This window comes from Macrotis lagotis, chromosome X (genome assembly GCF_037893015.1).
Source record: "Macrotis lagotis isolate mMagLag1 chromosome X, bilby.v1.9.chrom.fasta, whole genome shotgun sequence".
Classification (NCBI taxonomy): Eukaryota; Metazoa; Chordata; class Mammalia; order Peramelemorphia; family Peramelidae; genus Macrotis; species Macrotis lagotis.
This window is the reverse complement of record NC_133666.1, coordinates 75,970,652-75,982,238: the sequence shown is the minus strand read 5'-3', so window position 1 is coordinate 75,982,238 and position 11,587 is coordinate 75,970,652. Positions and strand designations below refer to the sequence as shown.

General features: G+C 48.8%; 1 protein-coding gene across 1 annotated transcript; it reads right to left on the bottom strand.

Annotated features, from left to right (window-relative positions):
• Positions 1–2,204: 2,204 nt before the first annotated feature.
• Positions 2,205–9,963, bottom strand: LOC141500997 (transforming growth factor beta activator LRRC32-like). The gene is made up of 2 exons (XM_074204623.1): positions 9,807–9,963; positions 2,205–7,658 (listed from the first exon to the last, which is right to left on the bottom strand). The coding sequence occupies exons 1-2, from the start codon at positions 9,933–9,935 to the stop codon at positions 5,694–5,696; spliced, it is 2,094 nt and encodes a 697-aa protein (XP_074060724.1). The 5' UTR covers positions 9,936–9,963; the 3' UTR covers positions 2,205–5,693.
• Positions 9,964–11,587: the final 1,624 nt, after the last annotated feature.

Below are 11,587 nucleotides of genomic sequence, written 5' to 3'. Positions count from 1 at the left end.
GAACAGAGCAAGGATCTCATCCCAGGACTCTGTTGTGTGTCTGTCCACTGGACCAAAGCAGCATCTGCTAGCTGAGAATTGATTCTAGGTACACAGACACTCTAAGAAGGGGGTGGAAAGTGGCTTACACTGTGTAGGAAGAGAAAGAGTCTATGAGGTGCTTCATTATGACTCCAAATATTGTAGAACTCCCCCCACCAATGTCTGCAACCCACCCCTGGGAGACCTGGAGCAGAGACAGAACAGGCTGTGGGAGGCAGGAGCTGACAGGCTAGAGATGCCTGCTTTTCAGAAAATTGTCTCTCAGCCAGCCCCCAGTGGCACTCTACCAATTAGTGCAGGAAAGAGAGCCCCAAACTCCAGAAGCTGCTGTCAGCCTTGTCTCATAAAAGGAGGCAGAGGAACAAGCTCCCTCAGTGCCTCAAATATCTCTGGGAGCTGGGATGGGGGCTGGGGCTTTTGAGATTCTGTTCATGCAATACAATCCCACAAACACTTATTACTGTTTGGAATGCTGTGGGCTGGACACTAAAGGGCTAGTACCAGGTCCTGTCCTAAGCACCCACAGAGGAGCTAAGACAGCCAGAAATCATATTCCCATGCACAATATCACAGGATAATGAGTGCACCAGAGAAGCGTGACCCAAGTGCTGGGGGTGGCAGAGGGGAAGTTTCCCTGGAGGAGCTAAAGCTGGGCCCTCAAGGATGGGAGAGTTCACCAGGCAAGGAGAAGAAAAGCCATTGCAGGCCTAGGAAACCGAGCTGCGAGGTGAGGAAGTGCCCGATGAGGTCCAGTTTAGCTGGAGCAGAGTATTTGGAGGAGTGTCCTAGCAGAGGGTGGGGAATGCCTGGCAAAAATGTTCAATGTGGACTTGATGGCCACTAGAGAATCATGGCAGGTTGTGGATCACAGGAGAGATCTAGCCATAAAGCAGCTTCATCTGCTGAACTTTTTTTTTTAGGTTTTTGCAAGGCAAATGGGGTTAAGTGGCTTGCCTAAGGCCACACAGCTAGGTAATTATTAAGTGTCTGAGGCGGATTTGAACCCAGGTACTCCTGACTCTAGGGCCGGTGCTTTATCCACTGCGCCACTTAGCCACCCCTGTCTGCTGAACTTTTAAAGGATGAACTGTAGGAGAGATATATCTAGGAGAGCAGTCAGGAGAGACAATGTCCAAGCAGGAAGGAACCTTAAGATTACTTGATCCAATTTCTCATTTTATAGATGAGGAAAGTGAGCCACAGAAGAAAAGGAAAGTCACCTGCCCGAGGTCTTACCCAGTTAGAGTGGCACACACTCAGGGTTCCTGACTGCCAAGCTGGCAGTCTTTCCCCTCTTCAGCATCTCATCTCCATGATGGGTATTAGGGTCACTGCTTAAAACCCTAGCTGTAGGAAGGACTGGGACTCCAAGGTAGGTGAGGAAGGACATGCTCATGATAAGGAAAGGCTGGTCCAGATCCTTCCTTCTAGGCTACTTCATGCCCCCAAGACCAGAGTCTCCCTGAAGGCTGCCACTAATTGCTTAACATTCAACCTAAGAGATAAAATGGAAGAGGAGGAAAGGAAATTTATAGACATCCAGGACAAAAGTGCCTGGAAAGGGAGGGAATGGCCAACTAACCCTGGTATGGCGCTCTATCTAGAGCAGAGATTTGTCCTCTGAGGAACCTAGAGTTCAGTAAGAGGAAATGATCCTTGAAAAAGAGTAGTAGTTGTCAGGCCTTACTGGGTCTTGAAGGTTTCGTGTGCCTGGAATCAGAAGTGAAAGAGATAGCCATGGATTTGTGGAGGTAACCAGTTTGAGCTACCAAGGAGGTAGATGCCAGGGTGCCCATGTTAAACACTTTATAGATTCACACACACACACACACACACACACACACACACACACACACACGGAAACTTGAGGGATTGCTGTTTTCAGTGGACACCTCCCCCAACCACTATAAAAAAAAAAGCAGGTTTTGTCCACACTTCAGTCAGATGATTTGCTATTACTAGAGGTCTTTAAAAAGAGAATGAACCGTCACAAATCTCTAATCTGGCAGAGCCTCAGTGGCCATATCTTGTCCAATTCCTATCCAAATAGGAATCCCCTTTACCCAATAATACCCAACAAATGGGCATCCAATCTCTGCTGGAAGACCCTCCCCCCCCCATTCTCTTCCTCCCTCTCACCCCCACCCCCACCATCGGCAGCCTATTCCACTTTGGAATGACTCTTGTTTTTAGGCAACTTTTTCCTGACACTGAATCTACATGGGATTCTTTGCAACATCCAGTCTTCTGGAGAGCTGCCCCAGTGTAGACTCTCTGGAATTAAAAGCAAATGTTGCCCGCCATGGACTACCCCTTGGTGTGAATTTTCTGACTCTGAATCAGCTCTGGGTTCCACTTGCAGGCTTATCTTACCTGAAATCTCTGTGAAGAAGTAAGATTTGAGATATAACTGAAGGTTTTCCCCCTTATTCAGAATGTCGGGGGGAGGAGGGGAGAAGGGAGAAGGGGTTATGGGTCAGGTACCAGTTAGACTCTGAGATTCTGACCCCCCAAATGTTCTGTGATTCTATGATAAGGGACCAAAAGTACCCTCAAGAGGCCAGAAATGAAGAGACAGAGAGACAGAAAGAAGTATGGACAAAGTCAGGGAGATAGTTGGAGACAACTGAGCAAGCTCATGACTCCTTTTTGTTTGGCATTGCTTGGAGACATGAGGTAGAGTTGCAGCATCTGGCTCTGAGAGTGGGGGCCACTTTCTCTTGTGGGGGACTTACACAGCTTGGACTCAAGGTTTCAGAGGCCCTCTCAAGTTGGGAGAATTCCTTGCAAACATCTTCACTGTGCAGTCAGAGTGCAGTTGTCCAGGTAAAAGGGGCACCACCATTTGCAGTTAGTGCCAACTCTGGCTGTCCTTTTCGCCCTTCCCTAACTCTCCTGGATTCTGTAGCCAGTCTGGTCAGTGTTCACACCATTTCTGCTAGGGGAGCAGATATGGGTTTGCCTGATTCCTTCTGAGATACCCAGGCCCTTCTCCACATCCCGAAAAGTCACCTTTCTTTAGCTTTTAAAACTTTCCCCACCTGGTCCCAGCCCAGCTTCTTTGCATCTATGGAAGAAGTACCGACATGGATGCAATTGTAGACATTTTGAATGTATGTACCACCTTCTCCATATACATTTACACATGTGTATGTGTGTGTGTGTGCATGTGTGCATGAGCTCCTTGGCTGTAGGGACTGTTTCATTCATTGACCTTCATTCATTGCCTCAAACAGGGCATGGTACAGTACCATGGAGAGCCCCCTTGGCTCCTCCCCAGGTCAGTGTGGGACTCAGTACCCATTTAGGGACTGGGTTCTGCTATCTCTCCTCAGAAGCTTCTCTATGCCAGGGCTGGCAGCTGAGACCCAGAAGGGCAAGAGAAGCCACTTCACTCAAAAGAGTTGCTGCTCAATGAAACTGCTGAAGAGAAGGACCCCTGAAGAACATTGGATTCAAGGATCAGACTAAGACTGCCACAGTGAATAAGAGGAAGTCCTGGATAACTCTAGCCTCTTAGAGGTCAGATTGGGGGGTGATTTGGGGAGCAACTTATCCAGGCCTCACCTCTTTCTTGACATCAAGTCTCTCAGCTCCAGCTACCTATTAGCCATCTCTAACTGGCTAGCCCACAGACATCTTAAACTTATCACTTCCCAAACTTCTCATTATCTTTTTCTTCCAAACTCTCACCCTCTTCCCAACTTCCCTGTTACTGATGAGGGTAATGATGTTTGTCTTACATTCTCAAAAAGGGGTCATGATATCAGGAAGGTGGTGCCATGACAAGCATATGAATTGGATTGGAGTGAGGTGGGGGTGGGGGTGGGGCTGTGCTAAATCACCAGCCTCACTTTCTCCTCCAGAGCCATCTGGGTCCAGTGGCCAGATAGGAATCAGGGTGACTGGAGATGGCCCTGGATATGAGGCAATCTGGATTAAGTGACCTGCCCAGCTTGTTAGTGTTACATGTCAAGTGTCTGAGGCCAGATTCAACTTCCTTCTGACTCCAAGGCCAATGCTCTATCCACTGTGCCACCAGTGCCCTGATGAGGGTAATACCACCCACCTGGTCACTCAGGCACATAACTTAGGGAGCATCCTCAGGTCCTTCTCTCTCATCTGTCATATCCAATCTTTTGCCAAAGCCTATTAATTTTACCTTAGTAACATCTCTCATATATGCTCCCTCACCTCATGCCTGGACTCCTTATCTGAAATCTTTCCCTAATACAGTCTATTCACTACTTAGCTATTAAATTAATCTTACTGAAATGCAGATGTAACCATGTCATGACACCCCCCCCCTTTCAATAAACTCCAGTGACTTCTTATCGTCACCAGTATCAAATAAAATCATCTTTGGCTTTCAAAGCCCTTTCTAATGTGCCTCCTTCCTTTCCAGTCTTCTTAGTCCTTAGTCATCCTCACTATATTCTTGGAGTCAATGGCCCTGGTCTCTTGGCTGCTCCTTAGCCCCACCCCCCACTGTGAGTCTGTGGGCCTTTCTGCAGGCTGGCCTAAATTCTCTCCCTCCTTCAGATCTCAGCTAAAATTTTTTCTAAGGAGCCTTTTAACTCTCTGAGAATTAGTTCTTAATGAGCCCTTCTAAAGCATGCCTTTCCCATTAGCCTGGGAGCCCCTTGAGGGCAAAGACTGGCTTTGGCCTTCCCTGGTACCCTGATGCACAGGTGACTAAGTGACCCTGAGGAAATGCTTATTGACTCATTCACTCACTGAATGAACCAAGAGACAATCTAGACTAATCACAGTAGTTCGGAAGCTAAAAGAACAGTGAGGGGCAAAGGTCTGATGGAGAGAAAGAAACAAACTCTTCCAGGACCACCTCCTCTCCTACTGTGAGCTATGCAGATTGTGTTGGTCCTTTGGGAAAACCAAGTCAAGCCCCTTGGTGGTGGGGAGTGGGTGACCTCAACCTTACAGTAGTCCAAGTCTCAAGGTCAATGGCATGTTCCTCAGGGAAGTGGGGCTCACTGGCAGATGAAGTGACTTCCATTATCTTCTGCTTTCTGAGGTGGGAAGGGTTGGGAAAGGGGTAGAATCAGCTTTCCTCTTAGGAGGCAGATCTGTATAACGTGAGACTGGAGAGGTCTTTATAGGCAGGGTGAGGCCTTGTTTCTGCATTTTCTGGAAGGTGAAATAAAAGTTGTCTTGTGTTCAACGTGTTGCTAGTCTGAACACTTACTTGGAAACCAAGGAGCTTTTTGAATGTGTGGCTTGTGCAGAGGTCTAAAATGAGCTGTCTTCTGATGATGGGGGGGGGAGAACCCTACTTTCCTCCAAGACTGAATTTGATTTGTATGTGTAAACCCAGAGCTGGGTTTCTGTGGTAAGGGTCCCAAGAACCAAGTAGCATTAGAAGGAAGGAATGACCAAGTTTGAGTTTCTGACTTAGTCTAGAGGTCAGAGGGCTTCTGATCTGATAGATTTTGTTGGACTTGGCCTCTAGAGGATCTCTGATCCCTTCCAGAAGTATACATATTAGGGGATCACAGGATACACACAAGCTAAAGAAGAATATCTAAATTTGACCTTTGAGGCCTTCCAAGACCACAAGACAGCTGTCAGAGATTAAATATGGACAGGAAGCAGCCTGTATTGGTCTTCACTGGGGCACTTCCTGCCTGTCTCTATTTATGGTCTGGGTCCCTTCTCTCCAGGGGAGGCCCACCCATGCCCTCCCTATCCATGGTCTTCTGGTTGTCCTCTGACTCTGGCTTTGGACAAGCCCAATTCTCCTTAAGCTGCAGGGCCCAGGGTAACATTGGACTGTTCTGCAGCAGGGTGGTCACCCCGCAGCAGATTAGGAAGAGGCCAATGACAGCCAGCAGCACCCACCTAGTCTGAGTTCCCTGCCACTGCCAAGTACAAAGGTGACTGTGGTCCTCGGCCAGGTGAGCCCAAGAGTCCCCCCCACTGTCTGGGTACACACACCATGCTTCTTCCAAGTCTGACACACTCACATTGGCACTGGACAAATAAGCCAGCCAACCCAGGGTGCAGCAGTGAAAGGGATTGCCTGCAATGAATAGAGATCGGAGGTGGCCACTCAAGCCACCCAGGACCTCTGGGTCCAAGGCCTGGAGAAGATTTTTGCGCAGGTCCAAGCTATGCAGATGTGAGGAACAGTTAAGAGTCCAGGGTAGGTTAGCCAGCCTATTGCCCGAGAGGTCCAAGACTCGCAGTTCCTGAAGGCAGGGAAACCACCAGTGAGTGCTTTCCATGCCATTTCCTTGGAGGAAAAGTTCCTGCAAGGACTGTTGCAGGCCCTGAAGGTCACTGGGGACCAGGGCTAGCCCTGCATTGCCCGAGAGATCTAGAGAGAACAAGGCTGCAGGGGAAAACCGGGTGGAACACAGTCCCCTCATCCTGTTTCTACTCAGGTTCAGGTGCTTCAGGTGGGAGGCAGAGCTGAAAGGTTGATGGGCACCTTTGGAAGGCTCAGTTTGCCCAGCCTCTGGCCTCTGGCATAGCTGTAGCTCATTGTCCCCCAAATTCAAGACTTCAAGCCTGGGCAGAATTTCAAAGACCCAGCTTGGAAAAGTCTGAATCTGATTCCCCTGGAGATCCAGATACCTCAGGGGCAGAAAAAGCAGCCCAGACTCAGGCCAGTGAGCTGATATATTCTGGAGACAGTTCCAAGCCATGCTGAGTCTCTGGAGGGCAGAGAACTGGCTAAGGAAGTCCATTGGAAGAATGTCCAGTTGGTTCCTACTGAGGTCAAGCTCAGTGAGCTCAGGCAAATTGGTTGCTGCTTTATAGCCACTCTGGGTTAGCTTTGGCCTGATCACCTCTTGGTACCAAGGGCCTGTGTCCTGAGATGGGGACAGGACATGGGACTCCAGGGAAGCCAGATGATTGTCTGAGAGGTTGAGATATAGGAGGTGGTGCAGAGCTGAAAGCGCTGGCATGGCCCTCAGCTGGTTGTGGCTCAGGTCCAGCACCTGGAGCTGGGGGCCCCAATTTCCCTGCTTGGTTGCAAAGAACTGCAAGCCATTAGAGCTCAGGTTGAGTCGCCACAGGGACCTGAGGTTAAAATCAGAAATGCAGTGCAGGGAATTTCTGGCCAGGGAGAGCTCCCGCAGCTGCAACAAACCTTCAAAAGTCCCAGCTTCTATTTGCAGGATGTAGTTGGCACTAAGGTCAATATCCAACAGGTTGGGGGAGCCCAGAAAGGTCCCCTGGGCCAGGTGGGTGATGTGGTTGTTGGAGAGATTCAGGCTCCACAAGGAGCTGTGATTGGTCACATAGAAGGTGGCCATGTCACTGTCCAGGCAGTTGGAGGAAAGGTCCAAGAGCCTCAAGTGGCCCAGAGGCCACAGTGCCTGGCTATTGGACACGTAATCCTGATTCAAGGAATTGCCTGCCAGAATGAGAGCCTGGAGCCAGCGGAGGGGCAGCAGGGACCCCAGGGAGAACCCCTCTAGTTGGTTCCCCCGGAGGTTCAGGTGACGCAGATTTGGCCGGTCGTCTGTGGCATTGTCCTGTAGGACTTGCAAGTGGTTGTGAGAGAGGTCAAGATGTTCTATGGTCAAAGGCAATGCTGCTGGGAATGTATGAAGGCCCAGGCCTTGGCAGGACACCTTCAGCAGGCCCTGGAAGAGAAGAAGGCCAGAAGATCTGAGGGGACAGAACCAGGGAAGGGGCTGGGGAGCAGCCGGGAGGGGGCTTTTCCAAACTGTTTCAGTGCTGACCCTGGCTCCCCTTGCTCCCTGGCATAGCCTCAGTTTGTCTTAAAGGGGATGGTGGATGAGCACAGGGCAGCCAACAGTCTAGAACAATGGAAAGGGCCTTGAATTTGGTGTCCAAAGGCTGGATGTGCACTGGTTGGGCCACTCCCTAGCTGTGCAACCCTAAGCATGGTAGGGCATCTTGTTGAGTCAGTTTCCTCATCTGTAAAATGATACTGTATTTTCTACCTCACAAGAGCTACAGTATGAAGTATCCTTTTTGTTACTGTCATTACTGTTGCTACGTTGTTCAGGCCTGGTGAAGCCATCTCCAAAGCCTGGGAAGGTCACCTAGAAAGGGCATTGGGAGAAGGAATCTGAGCTTCTGAGTTTCAGAAGAAAAGGAGCTGAAGTGTTCCTTGGTGCCTTATTAAGGGGCTTGAAAATTTGGCTGGAGTGAAAAAAAGGAGCTCTCATCATTGTTTCTCTAGATGTCACTGCCCAAGAACCTTCCTCCGTGCTCTCCATTGGCTACTCTCAGGGTTGACGACCTCTCAGAAGTTTGAGGTGAGCTGCTGAGCCCTGTTTTTCTGCCCCACCATTTGTGCTGACTCCCCCAGGTTGGTGACTGGACATGGCCTTGCATGAACAGAGGGGAGAATAGGCAGCTGTCATAGACAGAAGAAAATGGGCAGTGGAAGCACAAATCATCATTGAGAGTAGCCCAGATGCCATGGTGGTGTTGTTCTCAGGTTTCCTCAATACTCCAAGGATGTGCAGTTCCACTGATATAGGCTATAGTACCACCAATGATGCCAACCACAACCATGCTCCAGCTCAGGAGATGGTCTGAGAGAGTTGCTGGGGTCAAAAACAAAGAAAGCTGCCTCCTCCAACCAAACTGGTGGGGAGGTGTCCTTCCAGCTTAGGAGGACACTTCCTGAGCTTAGGCTTGTTTGACATAGCTTTGACAAAGCCAGGGGACTCTTTACTCTAGGATGATGCGTAAAGCCTCATCTGTCAAATTCTCAGCTTGGCATTCAAGGTTCACCATAGGGTGACCCTAGGGATACCTCTCCCTCTTCACTGATATCCATGCTCTGCTTTTGCTAATGGGGTCTCCCGGAATCCATCAAGCTCTTTCCCAACTATTTCCTTACCTAGGCCAACCCTACTTTGACCCTTTTTCTATGCCCCAAGTTCCACATAACCTTCAAAGCTCAGCTCAGAGCAGATGCTCTCTTTGAGGACTCCGATCATTCCACACTGGATGTTGGGCACTATATTGGTCCAGTCATTTTGTGTGTATGTCTGGGCTCACCAGCAAGATCATAAACTCCTTAAGGGCAGGAAGAAGACTTCAGATTTTTTCCTCTACTCCCCTAGTGCCTCACACAGGACCATGGGAACTGAATGAAATACTGGAAGTGCTTCAGTAACCCCAAAGTCCTCTGTAAATTCTCTCTGCTCTCTCGGTAATAATAAAGGCTTGATGCAAGAGATGTTTACAAATGTGAACAAGTGCTGAAATGAAGGGGGAAAGGAGAAAGAATGGAGAAGGGGGTACAGTTGTGCTGTAGGAGCTCCCTGAGACCAGGTAGAGGGACATATGAGAAGCAGGGCCACCTAATTCTCAAAGCACTACCTGGAATCACTTCACATTCCACCTCTGATATGCACTGTGACTCTGAGCACGTCATTGATACTCTCTGAACCTCAGTTTACTAATCTGTAAAATGGGGTCAATTATTCCTGTGGTTCAAGTTGTGAGAATTGAATGAAGTAATGCTTAATAAACCTGTTTAGACAGCTGAAAGTGCTATGTCAATGATGGCATCATGAACTCCTTCTAAGGCAGGAACCCCATTCCTTGACCCTCCCCCAGCAAACAAGGTCTATCCCCAGGGTCCCTGCTTCCTACAAATCTGCTACAAGACAGATTCATACATACATACACACATACATACATACATGTGTGCTCTGAGGGTCCCTTGGTCCACCCCTTCATGTTTGCCGTCCCTGGATGACCCAGGGGGACAGGGTCCTGAGCAGATAAGAATCAGCCTTACTTACTGTCAGGCAGCCAGGTGGCAGAGGGGTTGAGTGTTCCCTGATGTCCCCAGGGCTCAGGTGTAACAAAGCTAAGAGCAGGTTGAGACCCAGGGAGCTGTGTCTGGGCCTGATGGCCTCCCAGGGAGCCATACTGTCAGCCTCTTGCAGCTCTTCTTGCCCCTGCCCTCAGTAGTCAACTATCTTGAGGTTGTGGGAATTTTAAACAGACCCATATCAAGGCAGGAAGTGTCCCTATAGGTCAATGAGAGTCGGAAACCACCAACTCCCTCTGGGTGAAGGATAAGGAAGAGACATGGGGAGGAGGAGGAGGAGGAATAATGGGCCTGTGGGAGTCCCATCTTGGAGTTTGAAGATCAGGCAGTCATGATTGGATATCTTACTGTCAGAGGGGGCAAAGCTAAGCAAGTGGTAGACAGGTTGGTGGGATGACAAATCATCCCCCAGGCCCAGGAGCCCTGCTCAAGGACCCCTCCCCTTCCTCCTGTGTCCATGGGAGGAGAAGCCCAGGACAATGTTCCCCAACCTAAAGGTCCTTCCAGCTCTAGACTTTGATTCTTTCACTCCATGACCCCCAGCACCTGGGCCACCATCAGTTAGGGGCTAGATTGTCTGTGAAGGGTCTTGAATGCCATGCCACAATGAAGAATTTTGCCTGTATCCTGCAGCCAATAGAAACTCTTCATAGATTCTTTAGCTGGGGAGTGGCATGACAAAAGAAATGCTTTGGGTGGTTTCTCTCTATGATTTCCCTTCACTCAAAAAATCAGTTTGACTTCTCCTCTGAAGTCATGTGGCCTCGAGGAGTTGGGATGGGAGGAGGTAGAAAAACAAGGGCTTACATCCATCCTGGCCTTGGAATTGGGGGAGAGAAGAGGAAGAAAGCATTTCCTCTTAGAAGTAGCTGCTTCTCCATACCAGTGCACACAAGATTGGATTGGAGAAGATAAAGCTAGAACCTTGGTTTGCTAGTGTGGCCTTGGTCCAGGCCCTGTCCTGTCAACCTGAGAGACCTAAGAAGCCCTTCTCCTCTAGATTCAGACTATGTTAGGCTGATCTTCTAAGGGTAGCTAGGAGACTGAAGCTGGAATCTTGTCTCTCTTATTATCTGCTTGACCACAGGAAAGTCATTGGGCCTTAGTTTCTTCATCTGTCCAATGGCAATAATAATCCTTGGGGTATTCATCTTATAGTTGAGGTGAGCACTCAGGTTATTTGGAGGTCATCAAGTCAAACCCCTTTATTTTCCAACTAAGGAGACTTAAGCAACCAAGAGAAATGAAAAGACATCCAACATCTCATTATCCCAAAACAGGTAGAAGTGATTGCCATTTGAACCCAGATCCTCTGATTCCCATGTGGCATTCTTTGTGAACACAATGAACATATTTTTCTAAGCATATTTATTTCCCTCAGCAGAACGTAAGTTCCTTGAGGGAAAAACTGATTTTTACTTCTTTTGTTTTTGATCCCCAGTACCAACTCAATGCTGAGGCAGCTATGTGGTCCAGTGGATAGAGGACTGGGCCTGGAGTCAGGAAAACCTGAGTTCAAATCCAGCCTTTGCCACTTATTTGTTGAGTGACCCTGGGTATGCCACTTCACATGTTTGTCTACCACTCCTCATCTGTGAAATGGGGATCCTAATGGTCCCTGCTTCCCAGGTTATTGGGAAGATAAAATGGCATTATAAAGTTTTTGGCACACAGTAAGTACTTAATAAAGGATTGCCTTCTTCCTCTACTTAAAACCTTATTCCTTCAAATCTGGAGTAAGGGCTGGGT

Bases quoted from the DNA above. Each gene is read 5' to 3' on its own strand.
- LOC141500997 (XM_074204623.1), bottom strand. From the start codon at position 9,935: ATGGCTCCCTGGGAGGCCATCAGGCCCAGACACAGCTCCCTGGGTCTC. The intron at 7,659-9,806 runs GTAAGTAAGGCT...CTTCTCTTCCAG, and splicing joins TGCCACCTGGCTGCCTGACA to GGCCTGCTGAAGGTGTCCTG.